General features: G+C 39.2%; 2 protein-coding genes across 4 annotated transcripts; one reads left to right on the top strand and one right to left on the bottom strand.

Annotated features, from left to right (window-relative positions):
- Positions 1-2540: 2540 nt before the first annotated feature.
- LOC125225171 lies at positions 2541-4169 on the bottom strand. Its single transcript, XM_048128748.1, has 2 exons — positions 4086-4169; positions 2541-3963 (listed from the first exon to the last, which is right to left on the bottom strand). Exon 2 carries the CDS (start codon positions 3921-3923, stop codon positions 2541-2543), a length of 1383 nt encoding a protein of 460 aa, XP_047984705.1. The 5' UTR covers positions 3924-3963; positions 4086-4169.
- Positions 4170-4234: 65 nt separating this feature from the next.
- Positions 4235-17824, top strand: LOC125225758 (sulfite oxidase, mitochondrial). 3 transcript variants are annotated; one of them, XM_048129602.1, is made up of 11 exons: positions 4235-4407; positions 5209-5360; positions 5886-6030; positions 9214-9392; positions 10078-10231; positions 11050-11239; positions 13000-13134; positions 13959-14151; positions 15592-15792; positions 16681-16844; positions 17474-17824. In XM_048129602.1, exons 1-11 carry the CDS (start codon positions 4382-4384, stop codon positions 17597-17599), a joined length of 1665 nt encoding a protein of 554 aa, XP_047985559.1. In that variant the 5' UTR covers positions 4235-4381; the 3' UTR covers positions 17600-17824. The 3 variants fall into 3 exon arrangements, with proteins under 3 accessions (XP_047985559.1, XP_047985560.1, XP_047985558.1); XM_048129603.1 differs by lacking the exon at positions 13000-13134 and adding an exon at positions 12707-12838 and having other exon boundaries at positions 4236-4407; XM_048129601.1 differs by lacking the exon at positions 13000-13134 and adding an exon at positions 12704-12838 and having other exon boundaries at positions 4237-4407.
- Positions 17825-19212: the final 1388 nt, after the last annotated feature.

Here is a 19212-nt window from a genome sequence, read left to right as displayed (position 1 = left end):
ACCCGGAGAGTTCAAAGTTGTGCACGTTTTCTACTCCATTTGGAAATTACTCCTATAAAAGATTGCCATTTGGACTTTCCGTGTCAACGGAAGCGTTTCAGGAACGTATGGAAGAGACGTTCAGTGACATCGACAATGTACAATTTTATGTGGATGATTTAATTATTTACGCTAACACCGTGGAAGAACATAATAAAGTGTTACTAAATGTATTGAAAAGAGCTCAGGAATGTAATGTCAAATTCAACAGGGAGAAATCTCAAATTCTGCGTAAAGAAATTTCATTTCTAGGTATGATTGTAAGTGACCAAGGGGTTAAACCCGACCCAATGAAAGTAATGGCTATCTCTGAACTGAAATGCATTCATGACAAGAAAGAACTTGAAAGATTTCTAGGAATGACAAATTACCTGTCAAAATTTATCAATAACTATTCGACTATTACAAGCCCGTTACGTGAGCTTCTCAAAAAAGATATATTATTTAAATGGCTTCCTTCTCATGAAAGTGCATTTAATAAGCTTAAGGACGCATTAACGAATGCTCCGACACTTAAACTATTTAATAGCAATAAAGATATTGTTGTATCAGTAGATTGCAGCTCAGAAGGGGTAGGCGCTTGCCTTTTACAAGACAGACAGCCTGTTGCATACGCTTCAAAGGCACTAACCGAATGTCAGAAGGGATATGCACAGGTTGAACGTGAGATGTTTGCTATTGTGTTTGGATGCATTAAATTCCATAAGTATATTTTAGGAAAACATGTCTTAGTTGAAACCGATCATTCTGCCTTAGAAATTTTATTTAAAAAACCTCTGTCTTTAGTTCCTGTAAGATTACAGAGAATGATGCTTAAAATACAAGGATATGACATTACTGTCAAGTACGTGCCCGGAAAACAAATGTACATATCAGACTTTCTCAGTCGCTCATTTCTAAACGATAAAAATGATGAAACAAAACAACTTGATGAAGACTTTAATAAGGAAATAATTTGTCATGTAGAGATTATGATGGATTTGCTGCCTATTTCTAGCGAAAAGAGACAGCTCATTGCGATGAAAACTACTGAGGATCCTACACTATCTTGTTTAAAAAACTATATTCATCATGGTTGGCCAATTTCTAAAAATAATTTGAATGACTCAGTAAAACCTTTTTGGAATTTTCGCAATGAATTGTCTGTAGTTGACGATATTATTTTAAGAAATAATCTGGTTGTGATACCATTGACATTACAGAAAATGATGTTAGAAATTATACATGAGGGTCACTTAGGATTAAATACATGTCTTAGAAGAGCTAAAAATGTTATGTTTTGGCCTGGATTGACAAGTCAAATTAAAGAACTCTGCAATAACTGTCAAACATGTGCCGTGTTTAGAAAAAATAATACCAAAGAACCAATACATTTTCATGAGATACCCAGACATCCTTGGTTAAAGCTAGGCACGGATCTTTTCGAATTTAATAAGCAATATTTTTTGATAGTTGTGGATTACTACAGCAAATTTATTGAAGTGGTTCGAATAAATGACTTGTCTTCCAAAACCATTATCAATCACATCAAGTCTATGATAGCTCGACATGGGTGTCCATTAGAGGTTGTAAGTGACAATGGCCCGCAATATTCTTGTAAAGAGTTTAAAGAATTTGCAGATGCATATGGATTTAAGCATATTACTTCATCTCCTGACTATCCAAAGTCTAACGGATTAGCAGAATCGTGTGTCAAAATTGTGAAATCTTTATTCAAAAAGTGTAAAGAGGATAACACAGATCCTTACATAGCTTTATTAAATTTTAGAAATAGTCCTAAGGAAAATAGCCCTTCTCCAGCTAATCTTCTGTTTAATAGAAACCTTAATGATCGTTGTCCTGTGTCTGCAAATTATTTAAAACCTAAAATATATACTAGAAACTATCACATAGATAAAACTTTGCAACATAAGGTAGGATACCATTATAATAAAGCAGCTAAAATACTGAAAGAATTAGAAGTAGGACAGAGTATCATGTTTAAAAAAAGGTTTTCAGATGACCGCTGGCAAAAAGGCACTATTGTAAATAAGGCAAATTTTCCTCGTTCTTACATTGTAGAGGACGAACAAGGTCGCCAATACAGGAGGAACAGGCAATTTCTGCGTAGCATAAACGGCTTTGAACATGCTAATTCTACTCAAAACGAGTCTGTTAACCCTAACCCTTATGCTATAAATTATGACAGTGATGACAGTGAGTCTGATTCTTTTTATGAAGCAGAGGAAAGGGATGCTGATGATCAGGAGATCATAAATACAAGCGATGTAAGCCAAAACAACACTGAAATCATTGTTGCTCCGGAAAGAAATCCTGATCTGTATAAAACTAGGTCTGGGCGAATAGTTAAGCCTCCATCGAGGCTAATTGAATCTTTGTAGTTTGTGTTTGTTATAATTTTATTAAGGAGAGGAATGTTACGTTATCTATGGTTCTAGTTTATGGTACAATTCGTATTTTGAATCAGTCGAATAAATAATGGCTTGACAATCATTGTCTTATTATTTTATATAAATATTCATAGTGATTAAACAAGCACCATTCAGGGCCTGGCCATTGGGGAGCTGTGGTGGGGGAGTACGAACAATATTATTGTGGGCCTCTCTGTCATAACCTGGGGAGAGGGGGACCCTCGCCCGGGGCGCCCGATAAATGGTCTTACGATAAGATGTCGTAGGCGGGGATGTTGGCATAAACGTATGGCAGGGTGACTCGGACGATCTAGAAGAGTCTGGAATCTGCTCAAACATGACTCTCGCTACGTCAGAGTATGGGCGGCGTACTGATGAGAACTGAGCAGCTGCCTCTGCATACGAAATACTCTGTTCAGACATAGCCAGTTTGATGGCTTTCTGCCGACCAAATTCGTTACATGTCTTGTCAGTCGCATAGTGTCTGCCGGAACAGAATATACATCTAACATGTTCAGGAGCAATGTTACATCCATCCCCAGGGTGTTTTTGTGAACATTTGTAGCACCTAGCATCAGACCGGCACTGTGCTTGGATGTGACCAAACCTGAGGCACTTCCTACATTGGATTATTGGCAGCTGATACACGTCCACAACTAATGAGGTGTAGTATGCAAAAATTTTGGCAGGCAAGCTTTGACCCTCAAAAGTTACTACTACCGATTGAGTCGGAACCCAAGACGGGGAGCCATCATCTTTAAGTATCTTCCGTTGAAGTCGACGAGCTTTAAGGATCTTCCCTTTACCTTCTCTAAGGGACGTTCCATTGACCAATTCCTCCATAGTCCAGTCTGAAGGAACTCCTCGCACCACTCCCATTCGAGATACATGATATGAAGGGATATCAGCTATAAACTTATTTTCGCCTAGAAGCGGGTGCTTCAGGAAGTTATTTGCATCCGCAGCTGTGGAGAAAGTGACCGCTACTCTGTTGCGACCCACCGATTTAATGCCACCGTCCTTCTGGATGTTATTGACGTTTGCCTGAGTTAGTAAAAGGCCTACATTTATGGGTTTTAGAGTGGCACTGGAGGAAGGGGCGGCCTCTCTAGAGACATGCACTATGAAAGGTCCATCATCGTTGGCACCATACTCTCGTGATTTGCTGTCTAGACTGGGGTGTTTGTATAGATGCGGGTTAAATTCAGTTGAGTTACTTTTGTTTATTTCAACTGACTCTTTTTGACTGTTCGCATGAGACTCGACCATCCTACTAGTACCGGGCTCCTCAACTGCACTATTTGTATTACCCGACTGCTTTTCGGACTCTGCCGGGTCAATTACAATTTTTTTGGGGGAAGGCTCCAGCTTGGTTGGTGATAAATCCAAGTTACGCTTGCGCGTGTATTTCTCCCAGTCCATACCGTTATCACCATCCTCGTCTGGAGGCTTCTCCTTCTCGTTGCCGTCCATCTAAACTAACCTTTGGTTTTATGTATTAATAAACCACCACCTGGGGCCTATTGCATAACAATTTACAACTTGTATTACAAGTGGAACTCTCTTTCTTATAAAATGAATTGGAGGGGGACTACCGCTTGTAATATGAGTTGTAACTTGTTATGCAATAGGCCCCTGATTAGAAAATAAGGAAAGTTGTTTTATTTACGGGAATATAACCTAAAAATCGAACCACTCACACAACGCGCTACTCCTCAATCCCCACTTCCGGTTAATACTTTTTAAAAACGTCTTTGTGCTGTCACTGTCATTGTCAAAATCACTGTCATATCAAGGTCAGAGGAATGCCGAGAAAATTAGTCGAAAAACAGAATAAACAGATGTTTGTGACGAATTCTTCGATAATACAGTACTCGATAAGGTCTGCTACAGTAGGCGTGTAGTGGAATGATGTAATAAATGCCGTCAACATGGCTCTGAAAACATTTGTGTTTCGGTAAGTTTATAGTTTCGCGGAATAAATTAAATTCCATACATAATTTATGTAACTTTCCTCCATGAATATAACGGTTAATTATGCTTATTTTGTTATTGGATTCTTATGTTCATTTCTCTGTATATATTTGCTACGAGGTCAGGGATACTTAGGCACAGAAAACCTGATAAAGAAAATTCGAAGATGTTATATGTTATGTGAAAATTTGAAGTGTTACACTTATTAGATGTTTTTTTTTTTTAGAAGTCTTCACTAATTCACGTGTAATAATTATGTTAATATCTTAAATTATAATCGGTATTATTTTAGGAAGCTGTTAGTAATTCAAACCTAGTTTTAGACGGCTTAAGCAGTTGGTAAGAAGTTATTGGGTCAGATTTTAGACAACTACACGGGAAGCATGGTCGCGCGATAGACGATAAAATATCAGGCCGTCCCTACCGCACTTACAAATAGTGCGATAGGGACGGCCTGCTATTTTATCGTCTATCGCGCGACCATGCTTCCCGTGCTAGAGCTGATTGGAGGCTTGGATATTTATGTTGTAATATAGCCTAATTTCACACAGAAACATCAGCTACATCGAAGAAAATCACCGTTTTTTTTTCTTAAAATAAGTGATAGCAGCACTATATTCTATAGTTTCATTCTTAAGAAAATCATGTCATACTACATAACTATATGTAGTATGTAAATAACAAGATAAGTTATCTTCTTATAAAAATGATAAGAGAAAACATTAACTTGTTTTTCAACTATTAGAATGAAGTAAAATTAAGTTTTTATAACTGACTATTTCAGATTGGTGCAACAAAAGAAACTAATAGTAAATTATGCCCCAATAATATACCAATGTGGAAAATACCATAATCATAGTGAAGAGAGGCGGGGCTTCAGAAAAAAACTCGCCGTATTGTTATTTGGATCAGTACTTGTTGGAAAATCTCTAGCTGGTAAGTTTTAGTTCGTTTAGTTACCATTCATACACCTAAATAGGTATCTCTAAAACATATGTCTTTGTTTTACCCAATGGTTGAATGGTCGAGATGAATCAATGCCTTTTGGCATTAAGTCTGCCATTTGTATGTCTCTCTTTAGTTGTGCAATAAATAAATGGAACAAACATTATGGAGGCCCTACATACTATTTGTTTAATTTATTGCAGGCTACGTCAACTTCATCTGCTTAACTATAATTAATTTAATATATATCATTTTCATAAGCACATACCCGCTAAACCATAATGATTTAATGGCCTGTAAACAATGATATGAAATAGTTTTCAGATTCAATAGTTTATTCATGGTAACCACATAAATTATTTACATAAGTAATTTCATAATTACAAAAAAAAAAATAAGCCAAGAAAAAAATTTTTAAACTGGCTGTTTCTATACTACATCCTAATTAGATAATGGATATGAAATTTATTCTGTTTTAAATACATAATAATTAACAAATACCACTTTATATTTCAGATGATTTCATTAAATCACAACACAACATCAGTCAGACAGGGAAGAAAGATAGTACTGAGGATAAAGATGGAGTCTTTGAGGCAGGAGCTAACAAGCCAGGTTTGCCTGTGTATAGTGCGGAGGAAGTCAGCAAACATGATTCCACGTTAGTACATTCTCTCTTTTTTTTTCATTCATGGCTTTTACTCCTCACTAATTTAAGCAAGGTTAATTCTGCCAATGTCGAGGTGAAGACTTTTTTAAATGAGTGTTTGGTGAAAATATGATATAATTTTTGGAAGGATAGGCACATTCTCTCTTTAGCTGATGTCTACCATAGGTTTGGCATTTTACTCCAAATACGCAATGGCTAAGTACCAACATGTTCGATGTCTTTATGGCGTAACAAACACTAGATTACCATAAAGCCATAAATTACTTTGGTAAATAGGTATTAGAAACTAGTAGCTTTATAATACCTATTTAGTTACTTGAATGTTACAGATTATTCAACACTTACAATAGTATTTTATACAATCGTGATATAATACAAAGCTTTTCAGTCGAGTACCATGTTTAGGCCACGAAGCTTGCTGAGTGGTCTAATAGTACGGTACGAGATTGAAAAGCTTAATTATATCACTATTGTATTGTATACAATACTTTTTCTATGAGTCATCCTCTATGGACGAAAAACATCATCATTCAAGTTAAAATGAATGTTAATAAGGACTGTCCACGATAAAAAGTGGTCATACATAACATGAGAAATCTTTCTTCCTGAATGCACATTTTGAAGCAATTTTATATTTTGATAAATCTATATACATAAAACTATATAATAATTAAAGCTATTTCTTATAATTATTTATTTATTTATTATTTATTTATTCATAATAAACAATTACACTTATGCTGTACAATTAATGCGCCAAACGGGAATAACCAGTTTGTTGGCGCTGCGCTCAGTTCTAACTTTAATCCTTACTGGTTGATAGGTAACTGTTTACATGTTGTGTCTTATGTGAATACTATTGTTAGTAGAGATAAAGCATGCAACTATGTTAGGACAATATTTTGAACTAAAGTGTTTATAGCTACTAATACCTATTTATTAGTTACATATTTCGCTTAAAGTTATTAATTTATTAACTAACTGGTTGATAGGTAACTGTTTACATGTTGTGTCTTATGTGAATACTATTGTTAGTAGAGATAAAGCATGCAACTATGTTAGGACAATATTTTGAACTAAAGTGTTTATAGCTACTAATACCTATTAGTTACATATTTCGCTTAAGGTTATTAATTATTAACGTTTAAGACTTTTAAGGTACATTTCCAACATTTGGTCTTTTAATTTCCTTTTAAAGGCTGCTTTGGTACTATTTTCGTCTACAGGTAAAGATCGTATACTATTATATATCCGAGGAATGATATAGTGTAATGTTCTTTCTCCATAATAATTACAACTCTGAGGTTCGAGGTATTGAGATCGGTTATCATCTCTCAACGGCCTATTGTTTATACGCTTAGGTATCTTATTTCGCCGAATGTATACCATCAAGCATTTAATTTCTTATACAGCGTTTTTTAACAAACTTCACACGCTTCCTAGCACAATTTTATATTTTATAAGCTGTTTTACACACATTAGAATGACATCTTAGCAAAAAAAAATACTTTTTGAAATTTATTTCGACTTTTGGGAGTTAGGAAGACTTTCTACTCCAAGCACTGACAGTTGTTTTAGTATGGAGAGCCAAAAAGTGTCAAAAAGTCGAATTCAGCAAAGTTAGAAAATCTCAGTACTTTCTTAATCTGATTACAATCAGAAAAATGATTACTATTGTAAAATCAGTATGTAATAGGGTATATTTTGGCTACTATAATTAAACATTAAAAAATATTTTTGTCAGGAAAACTTAGTAAAGACTGCAAGAAGACACTGTACAAAAAAATATTGTTATCATGAGATACATACTGCTAAAATTCATAGGCCACCTAAAGTTTATAACTTGTTTGTATTTTTATAATGTAGTTTGATATCTACAAATTATTTGACAAACATACTGCTTATAAATTCTCATTGTATCAAAAGATTTACCATGTTATATATGACCACTTTTTATCGTGGACAGTCTTTATCGTCGTTCACCGTTGTATCAACATCGAATTACCGGCAACCAATTGTTTGTAATAACCCACAGATGTCATATATACCATAGATCAAGCAAACGTATCTACTTAGCGTGTCAAATGAACTCAGTGAAATCCACTGAGTTGTCCGTCTTTACTCGCAGCTTGCAGCTTTCGGGCGTCAATTTTTGTAAGTTGAAGTCAACCAAAACATAAAAAATGCCTCGTTACGTGATATTCAATTGCAACAACACAAAAATTATGAACAATCAAGAGCCTGAGACATATTTAAAATTACAGGCAAGAATCAACTTCAGTACAAAATTTGACACGCTCGGCCCCTATACAAATATATGAATTTGTTTCTTCTATCTAAATTAAGTTCTGTGTAATAACCGTCTCTGATTGGTCGATAACGCGATAGATAAAAAAAATGTGTTTCAGATGCAGAAAAATATGCCAGGTTGTATGTGAACTTGTATGAAGTTCTATTTTTGAAATTTTTTCAGTTAAGTAAAGTGAAGTATAATGAAATATTATAGTTGACTAAGGCACTGGTCCCATCGCGAGCTAGTAAGCTATGGGCTATAAAAATGAACAAAAGATAAGCACTCCCGTGCGAATAAGAGACAAGGCGATTTTGATAGCTCACCGCTGGGCGAGTAACTATAAACATCGCCGTGTCTCTTTTATTTGCACGGGAGCGACTATATTTTGTTCGTTTTTATAGCCGATAGCTCATAGCTTACTAGCTCGCGGTGGGACCAGTGCCTAAGTGTCAAAGACTATACAACACTGAAAAGTCAGCACGTATAGTTTAGTCTGTGGTGTCCTAGTTGACAGATTAAAGTCGACGAGTAGAAAAAAGTGTTAATGGCGGTAAAGCCTGACCAGAAATATGACTACGCGCCATGTTGCGGAATTTCATTACAACTATTTTCTTCATACTAAACTGTCACGCCATACAGCGCCCTCTTGACAATAGTCATATATTTCTGGTCAGGGGGCCGATTTTTGAGTCTCACTGTCACTAAAATACCGGTTGACAATTTTCTGAATTCGAACGCCGTGAGACTCAAAAATCGGCTTTAAAAGGCTAGATGCCGTTGATTCAAGAGCGTCGATTTGCGCTAACATTTTATTGACGATGTTATTATAATATATAAAAACAGAAAATAATATTTATAATCGTATTGTAATACTTTTTCAGCGACAGCTTTTGGGTGACATACAAACATGGCGTCTATGACGTCACATCGTTCCTCCCCTCCCACCCTGGGGGTGCGCAAATCCTCAACGCGGCCGGCCTTAGTATAGAACCCTTCTGGAACGTCTATGGGATGCATAAGACTAAGGAGATATATACTCTGCTCGAGTCGTACAGGATAGGTGAGCATTTCTTTTTTTTTTGCCAATATTTTTTTTTTATTGTTTTAAGGAATTTTAGGTCAATTGTACTCAGAATCACGAGTACTTTCAATCTCACTCGGAGACAAAAAGTGTCCCAGAATTTCCATACATTTTTGTTACTTTCCTCTTTTGTTACTCCATACAACATGTACGGAAAATGGTAACAAAATAAGAAAAAATTGTATGGGACAATTTTTTTTACTACTAGGATTGAAAAGGCTAGTAATTCTGAGTAGAAATAGAATTTTTTTTTTTAATATCACACTTCATAAAAGTGGCAAAAAAAAAAGAAATGCTCAGGTAAGCATTGATCAGCTTTTTTATGATTTTCATTTTAAAATCGTGCAATTTAAATTTAAATACCAGATAAACCTTAACTTTCTAACTGTAAACTACACCTTATTACCTATGTTTCTTTTCTATTATCTGGTAAGATTCCATACAGAAATAAGGTTACCTTTGTTGTATTTTACTATCTGCGTATCTTGTATTGGTATCTTGATTTAAAGTAACACAATTTTTACTCTTCATTTTGCACTCAATCCTCGAGCCAAATAAAAATGTCGAGGGTTCCCCTTTCAGTTTTAAAATGGTGTTTCTCGTGATTCTTTTTCTTAATATAATGAAACCATGAAGGTACATAATACCCCTATCTGTTCCTTAGGTAATCTTCGAGACGAGGATGTAGTAGACCATACGGATGACGAGATGTGGGTAAAGGAGCCAGTTCGCGACCGCAGACTCATTATCAAAACAGCCAAGCCATTCAACGCCGAGATACCCATGAAGTTACAAGTGCAACATTTCGACACGCCCAAGTAAGACCAATTCTCGTAGTTTATTTTGTTAAATGTACATACCTACATACGCAAACCATAAGATATTGTGAATATCGCCTATTTTAATTTAGAATTCTTATCTTCGTACTTTATTAGCTTTGTTTATTATTTACCTAGGCGGGTTCTCTTTAAGAGAGATCTCGTGAGGCAATTTCCTCGCTCGGAAAAGTTCCATTGTAGACGTGCTACGGCCGAGGCAGACCGCATATTTTCCTCGGACGAGCGCAGACTCTGCTCTCGGCGCTTACTGTTGATTTTTCGGCAGCTCGAAAATCGCTGTGTTCATTTTATCTATGGTCGGGGATTCCCGTTAAAATGAACTACATGCAGTGCACCGATTGGACACTCTGTTCCATTCTAGTGTTGCCAACGTAACGAATTTTGGGATTTTACTAGTAAGGATAGGCCTCGCTCAATTAGTGATCGAGCCCTGCTCTAACGCCGGCCTTGAAAATCGGTACGTGTTAGTTTAACGAAAAGGTTCGATCTGTGGACACGTCTACTGAAGAATATATTTTTCATCACAGTATTTGTGAGGAATTTAATAGTTAGTTTATAAAAACGTACCTAATTGTGAGACACAAATATGTAACACTAAAATATGCTCTAAATCACTAAACCCCTATATTCATAAACGTTCACTAAAGGTATCAAGCCGATAAAGTTCGTTTGTCCCTTTCCGACCTATTTGTGTGATTGAAAAAGACAAACGAACTTTATCGGGCTGATAACTTTAGTGAACGTTTATGAATAAGGGGGTAAGTACCTAGATTACCTATTTTTCATTTTCCCACCAGCGAACTATTCTACGTCCGTCAACACATGCCCGTGCCCGAAGTGGAAGCCGAGACGCACACACTCCGCATCAACATCGCGGGTCGCGACAGTTCAGTCGCGTTCACACTACAGGACCTCGCCAAGTTCCGGCAGGCGAGCGTGCGGGCCGCGCTTATGTGCGCGGGGAATCGAAGAAGCGAGATGAATAAGGTTTCTTTCTTTTTTGACTTGACTTTTACATGTAAATTGTTTATTTTGGGGGCTTATATTGTACGTGAGCAGTCATTGAGTCATCGTCTTGAGTGGGAAAGAAGCATGAATATTTTGTCTCATTGAGGCGATCCAGTCACAATCACACTACAAGACCTGGCCAAGTTCCGGCAGGCAAGCGTGCGAGCCGCTCTTTTGTGAGCAGGGAATCGAGGGTTTTTTTTATTTTGATGTTTGGCGCGTAGTTTGTGACTGTCTTAAACATTCATTGAGGCACATAACGGCGAATGATATCATGAAAATTATGTTATACTTAGACAATTCAGTTCCGTTCACACTACAAGATCTACAAGGGCTAAGTTCCGGCAAAAGAGCGTGCGAACCGCGCTTATGTAAGCGGGGATTGGAGGTGTAAGAAGAATAAGGTTTCAGTCTTTTTTGTCTAATCTCTTTCAATCAACTGAGCTACCGAAACTTACCAAAAGCGTGTGAATTGCTACATTCTCTCCTTAATTAATATACCTTGGGTTGGCAATAATCATATTTCCTATATTCTTATGTGGGTGTGGTGTACTTAAATGGTATAAATTGTAAAAGATGCTTTTACGCATGTTTTGTTGCAGGTCTATCACAAACATGGCTTTATGTAAGCAGTTGCATTTGTGTATTATACTAACTAGTGCTAAAATATAACTAGAACAATATAGATACTTAGGTAAAATATCATTCATTTTTGAATTGTTTTGTTTGTTTTTTGTTATTTTCGTTTGTTTTATTTAGTTTCATATGTTTCGCATATTAACAATAACTAATCTCATTTCATACCCTCTGCTTATCGTATCAGTTACACACAGACAGACACCGTGGTATAGGCTTGTATGAAGTGTTCCAATTCCAAATGTTAAAAAAAATTTTAAGGGCACAAATCTTGCACCGTCAATGTTTCGCATGTTTTACTTATACCTTTGTATTAAAATGCAGATCATCAATCTCAAAGCCGCATAAGCTTATAAAACACAATGTGCCGATATCTTTTACTTAGACTAGCATAGTATTATCAGATTATCACCTCAAAACAAAAATAAGATGTTTTTGCTACTAGCAAAGTTGTTTGGGAAGACTATATACGCTAGAATGTTTTCGATTTGATATTTTCCGATCGCATGCAAATAATTCAAACTGATATCGCATGATAGCCAAATAAATCCTAGTTTTTGCTCCCATTTACGAGTTACGATACTTACGATCACCCTTTGACCACCACAGCTGATAACATCACAGTAATAAAATGAACTTTAATTAATTCAAATAATCTATTGCAAAACATCGAAAACTATGCCATATTCTTGACATAATGTGTTGTGTTGATGGCGTTTTTAAGTAAACAAATAGTATTTTGTGGCGGTCAAAAGATTTAAAAAATATGTTATTAACTTGTCTAATTTTGCTGTGCTCTGCGTAAAGCAGGTGAAGCCAGTGAAAGGTCTGAGTTGGCAGGGCGGCGCCATTAGCAACGCTGTGTGGAGCGGCGTTTACTTGCGCGACGTGCTCAAACACTGCGGAGTTGATATGGAGGACACGCAAGGGAAGCATATCATAGTAAGTCATAAAGCAGGTGAAGCCAGTGAAAGGTCTGAGTTGGCAGGGCGGCGCCATCAGTAACGCTGTGTGGAGCGGCGTTTACTTGCGAGACGTGCTCAAACACTGCGGAGTTGATATGGAGGACACGCAAGGGAAGCATATCATAGTAAGTAATACAGCAGGTGAAGCCAGTGAAAGGTCTGAGTTGGCAGGGCGGCGCCATCAGCAACGCTGTGTGGAGTGGCGTTTACTTGCGAGACGTGCTCAAACACTGCGGAGTTGATATGGAGGACACGCAAGGGAAGCATATCATAGTAAGTCATAAAGCAGGTGAAGCCAGTGAAAGGTCTGAGTTGGCAGGGCGGTGCCATTAGCAACGCTGTATGGAGCGGCGTTCACTTGCGAGACGTGCTCAAACACTGCGGAGTTGATATGGAGGACACGCAAGGGAAGCATATCATAGTAAGTAATAAAGCAGGTGCAGCCAGTGAAAGGTCTGAGTTGGCAGGGCGGCGCCATCAGCAACGCTGTATGGAGCGGCATTTACTTGCGCGACGTGCTCAAACACTGCGGAGTTGATATGGAGGACACGCAAGGGAAGCATATCATAGTAAGTCATAATGGAGGTCAGTATGTTGAGTAGGGCTAAGTATGGTGTCATCTGCAAGTTGCGAGACGTGCTTATAACAGGGGGGTTACCATGACGTGCTAAAGCCGTTCAGTTTAGGTTGAGAGAGAGGGACGGAGCTATGTAACTGCTATAGCTGTGTCCCTTTCTCTCAACCTAAACTGAACGTGTTTAGTACGTCATGGTAACCCCCCAGGTCCAAGTAACAGGTACGTAAGACTTAGTAGGCACTGTAGGCTGGGTGCCTGTGCATCTGCGAGAAATATATATTTTAGCAGAGCGCCTTAAGCAATAAGTGGCGTGTACCTACTAGCGAGAGGTTCTCAAGTTGAATTTAGCAAACACACAAGGAAAGCATAGTAGATAAGAGTTTTTCTCAACACTTTCAGTACTTAAAATAACGTGTTACTAAAATAGTTTTATGCCACCAATACAAAATCAAAGCTTTAACATTTTTTAAAGCCATGTTTATTCAAAACCCGAATGTTAAATATCTAAACTAACTCACAGTTCACAGGTTCAGACATAGACGCGACCGGCCACAACTTCAGCACATCCATCCCTCTCCACATGGCCGTGGACCCCAGCTCACGGATATTACTAGCTACACACATGAATGGGTCCGTGTTACCGCCGGACCACGGGTACCCGCTGCGGGTAGTGGTACCCGGGGCGCCCGCGGTACGCAGCGTCAAATGGCTTGGTTAGTACAGTACATCATATAGCCGTGCTTGTCTCTTGTGAATATTACTAGCTACACACATGAATGGGCCCGTGTTACCGCCAGATCACGGGTATCCTCTACGTGTAGTGGTACCCCGGGGCGCCCGCGGTAGGCAGTGTCATATGGCTCGGTTAGTACAGTACATCATAGCCGTGCTTGTCTCTTGTGAATATTACTAGCTACACACATGAATGGGTCCGTGTTACCGCCAGATCACGGGTATCCCCTACGTGTAGTGGTACCCGGGGCGCCCGCGGTTTGCAGCGTCAAATGGCTTGGTTAGTACAGTACATCATATAGCCGTGCTTGTCTCTTGTGAATATTACTAGCTACACATATGAACGGGGCCGTGTTACCGCCAGATCACGGGTATCCCCTACGTGTAGTGGTACCCGGGGCGCCCGCGGTACGCAGCGTCAAATGGCTTGGTTAGTACAGTACATCATAGCCGTGCTTGTCTCTTGTGAATATTACTAGCTACACACATGAATGGGTTAGTGTTACCGCCGGACCACGGGTACCTACCTCCTGCGTGTAGTGGTACCCAGGGCGCCCGCGGTAGGCAGCGTCTTATGGCTCGGTTAGTACAGTACATCTTATAGCCGTGCTTGTCTCTTGTGAATATTACTAGCTACACACATGAATGGGTCCGTGTTACCGCCAGATCACGGGTACCCCCTACGTGTAGTGGTTCCCCGGGGCGCCCGCGGTAGGCAGCGTCATATGGCTCGGTTAATAAAGTACATCTTATAGCCGTGCTTGTCTCTTGTGAATATTACTAGCTACACACATGAATGGGTCCGTGTTACCGCCAGATCACGGGTACCCCCTACTTGTAGTGGTACACGGGGCGTCCGCGGTACGCAGCGTCAAATGGCTCGGTTAGTACATAGTATATCTGTGGACCGCTCGTGTATATTACTGGCTACATACTTGTACCTACATAAACGGCTCCGTGTAGCCGGACCACGGGTATCCGCTTCGGGCGGTGACCCCGGAGACACAGGCCACAACAGCAACAAAAGCCTTTGTTTCTATTATTCGCCGCGGTTAGCTCCCGTTTCCACAGCACGTGCTAAAGTCTCAGTGTAGTTAAAAAGCAACTATCATGATAGCAATAAGGTTCAAATTTATTAAACAGTTTTGCAGTGTGCAGGTAACTTTTTTTGAAGATGACAAAACGTGTTATCTCCGAAAGGGCTTTTTATGGATTTGAACCTTATTGCTATCATGGTAGTTACTTTTTAACTACACTGAGACTTTAGCACGTGCTGTGGAAACGGGAGCTAACCGCGGCGAATAATAGAAACAAAGGCTTTTGTTTAACAGATTAGGGCAAAACCGAAAAGTGCATCTCAGAAAATTCATACTATACATTTCAAACGAACAAGTTTACCAAATAACAATCTTCTGTTTCAGAATCCATAACGATAGGCAATGACGAGAGCTCATCCCACTGGCACAAGCAAGATTACCGCTCATTCAACCCGTCCAAAACTTGGGAGACCGCAGACTTTTCCACCGCTCCACCTGTGTATAGTCTACCCGTGACGTCGGCGATATGCGACCCGGCGGACGGAGAGAGGGTTAAGATGAAGAACGGCTGTATAGAAATTAGAGGTCAGTCATTGTTATTCTCAATTCAAAAATTTGGTCGTAATCTCTCGGCTAAGGTTGGGTCAGCCGTGGCAAATGCCGGGATAACGCAAGGAGGATGATGATGAGACTTGAGAGAGAGGGGGGTTTTTGTACCAACACCGTCAGGTGTACAACGAGTCTACATTGCGAAAGTTAACACTTTCGCTACCAAGAACCCGACTGTCGGGTACACCGCTCGTAGAAGCGTAGCCGATTACATGGGTTTCCCCGTATGTAGCGAAAATGTCGTAGCGCCGCGTAGAGCCCGGTTTCGAAAGTGTTAAGAGAGAGTTAGAGTTTATTCGTACTCACACTTGGTCGTTTTTATTTTCGAAACAATCTCCAGATTCTCCCTCTGGACCGCATCCAACGACAAGCTACTCGAATGGACGTAGTTACGCAATAACGTTCCAATCCACATGAAATTGTCATTAAGTCAACTGCCAGCATGTCTCTGATCGGCTTGACCCCTTGGCGCTGCGTAGATATGTGGCCTCGCTCTGCATTTTCTATCGCATGTATAACGGGGAGTGCTCGGAGGAATTGTTCGGATTAATCCCTACCGCGTCTTTCCGCCATCGCCCTACGCGACAACATTTCCATCTCCATCATTTAGATGGCTGGCAGTCCTCAACTGTGCGTTTCTCCAGAAACTTCCTGCCCCGCACAGCTAAATGATGCGGTATTTCCGGACCGATGAGACCTTCAAATCTTCAAGAAAAGAGCGTACACCCATCTTAAAGGCCGGCAACGCACCTCTGGTGTTTAGGGTGTCCATGGGCGGCAGTGATCGTTTACCATCAGGCGACCTCTCTGCTCGTTTGCCTCCTATCCCATAAAAAAAATCTCTTTTTAATCCTTTTGGTGCAGGTTACGCATACTCAGGCGGCGGCGCGAAGATCCTCAGAGTGGACTTGAGCACGGACCGAGGCCAATCATGGGTGGAGGCGGAATGTACGACGAGTGACGATGCGCCACCGTATCATTACTCTTGGGCGCTTTGGACGGCGCGACTTCCAGCTCAGAAGGGAGAGGTAAAAAGTACTCTATTTAAGTACGCCTGTATTGGAGTAAAAAATAAAGAAACTCTCAATTTGTTAACTTCGGCGATCGAGGTAAGCACTTGTAGGATTCAAACATAGGCGGAGGCTGAATATGTGACAAGTTTACTAAGGGCCACTTGCACCAAAGATAATGGAGGGTTAACCCTCTATTTTATATGGAATTTGACAGCCCACTAAGCATTGGTTAAGTGGTTTGTGCAAGTGGGCCTAAGAGATCGAGAGAGAGAGACTTGGTTTAAGAAGTCAGTTTGAGTATACGGCAGCGTCGTTAACATGTAGGTATAATGAAAACGTTGCGTGCTCCCACTCTTTGCACTGGTCCCACATCGAGCTAGTAAACTATGAGCTATCGGTTATAAAAACGAGCAAAAGATAAACACTCCCTTGTAAATAAAAGAGACACGGCGATGTTTATAGTTACACGCCCAGTGGTGAGCTATCAATATCGCCGTGTCTCTTTTATTTGCACGGGAGTGCTTATCTTTTGTTCGTTTTTATAGGCGATAGCTCATAGCTTACTAGCTCGCGATAGGACCAGTGCCTAACTTTCACTGCTCGCAACCTATTCACCCCATTTTAAATTGTAATTTTGTTACTAGGTGGAGCTATGGGTGAAAGCGACCGACAGCAATTTCAACACACAACCAGAAAAGTTCGATGACATTTGGAACATCCGTGGCATCTTAAGCAATGCCTACCACAAGATTAAGATACAAGTAGACTGATAACCTTATTGTTTTTGAAAAAAAAATGTATACCTCATAGATGAAGTTTATTATCATAATTAGGTAACTACAACTCTTAGGTATTGTATAGTGACCTCCTTGAAGCATTGTTTGATAAAATTCAAAATTACAGTCAGCCAAAATATTGTTTTCCCCTCACTAGCTCGGAAACACGTGTTTTATCCTTTAATACCAGCAGGTAAAAACGCATTTTATCCACTAGTGGGTAAAGTAATTTGACCTTGAATAAAGTCAAATTAACTGCTTTAAAATTGATAAAAGTAGGTGAAACTAGTAATAAAGATGATTTACCACCTGTGGAACTACTGGAAGCAGTGATAAACGCATTTTTTGCGTTGTAGTTTCCTCGCTACAGTGAGGGGAAAAGTTTTGTGTTACACTCGGGTGCAAATGTATTTTACTTCTCGTGTGTTAAAAAACTCGCAAGTTGAGGATTCTATTCTAGAACCACTCGCTTCGCTCGTGGTTCAACTATAGAATCCTTTCACTTGCTCGTTTTTCAATTCCACACTCGGCGTTAAAATACAACTTTGCCCCCTTGTATAACAAATAACTATTTACCACTTTTCGACCTTATCCATACTAATATTATAAATGCGAAAGTAACTCTGTCTGTCTGTCTGTCTGTTACGCTTTCCCGCTTAAACCACGCAACCGATTTTGATGAAATTTGGAACAGACAATCTTTAGACCCTGAGACAGAACATAGGCTACTTTTTATTTCGAAAAAAAGGGACGAAGGGGTTGAAAAAGAGGTTGAAAGTTTGTATGGGATTTCTTAATTTTAAATGATAAAACCATGAAACTTTATATTTTAGCACTTGATAAGAAATCATTAAACATATATTTAAAGTCACATACAGGTCGAACGCGATTAATTAACATTATTTTTACCTTTAAAATAAACATGATGGGAAATAAACATTAACTAAAAGCGGGTAGATTATATTTATTTGTCTACCCCGAACATTTATATAAATTAATATCGGGTAGTTTTGTGTTGTTTACATCTCCGGTGACATTTTGCTGAGACGTCAGTCTTCCGCGACCACGACCAGTGCAACCTGGCCGAAACGTTGGGAAAAAAGGTAAAAATAATGTTAATTAATCGCGTTCGACCTGTATGTGACTTTAAATATGTGTACAAAGCGCGAGAACTTAAAGTGTTATATCATTAAACATCTTGATAAGGGATAGGGATAGCGATAGGGATAGCGATAGGGAAAGCGATAGGGATAGCGATAGGGATAGCGATAGGGATATCGATAGGGATAGCGATAGCGATAGCGATAGTGATACGGATACGGATAATATGGGTATCGTTAGCGGGATACGGATAATCGGTCGGCGGTCTCTTACAATCAATGTGCTCTAAGACGATCGTTGTTTGCTTGCTTGAAGATTACGTTTGCGATAAGTATAAGCAAAATGTAAAAAATTGTAAGGGATAATAGAAAAAAGTACTTTTTACCCACCGATCATAGTGTCGAAATACGGGCTATGTGGGATGTTTATAAAGGTTTCCCCAGCGTATATAGAATTACCTACGCTGTGGTCGATGTGTAATATTTCTACAATCATTGCAAGCAAAA

This window comes from Leguminivora glycinivorella, chromosome 4 (genome assembly GCF_023078275.1).
Source record: "Leguminivora glycinivorella isolate SPB_JAAS2020 chromosome 4, LegGlyc_1.1, whole genome shotgun sequence".
NCBI classification, from domain to species: Eukaryota; Metazoa; Arthropoda; class Insecta; order Lepidoptera; family Tortricidae; genus Leguminivora; species Leguminivora glycinivorella.
This window is presented reverse-complemented; position numbering and strand designations above follow the sequence as displayed.

Coding starts and splice junctions, on each gene's coding strand:
- LOC125225171 (XM_048128748.1), bottom strand. CDS start 3,923: ATGGACGGCAACGAGAAGGAGAAGCCTCCAGACGAGGATGGTGATAAC.
- LOC125225758 (XM_048129602.1), top strand. CDS start 4,382: ATGGCTCTGAAAACATTTGTGTTTCG. Junction 14,152..15,591: donor ACGCAGCGTCAAATGGCTTG/GTTAGTACAGTA, acceptor CTTCTGTTTCAG/AATCCATAACGATAGGCAAT. Junction 16,845..17,473: donor TTCCAGCTCAGAAGGGAGAG/GTAAAAAGTACT, acceptor TTTTGTTACTAG/GTGGAGCTATGGGTGAAAGC.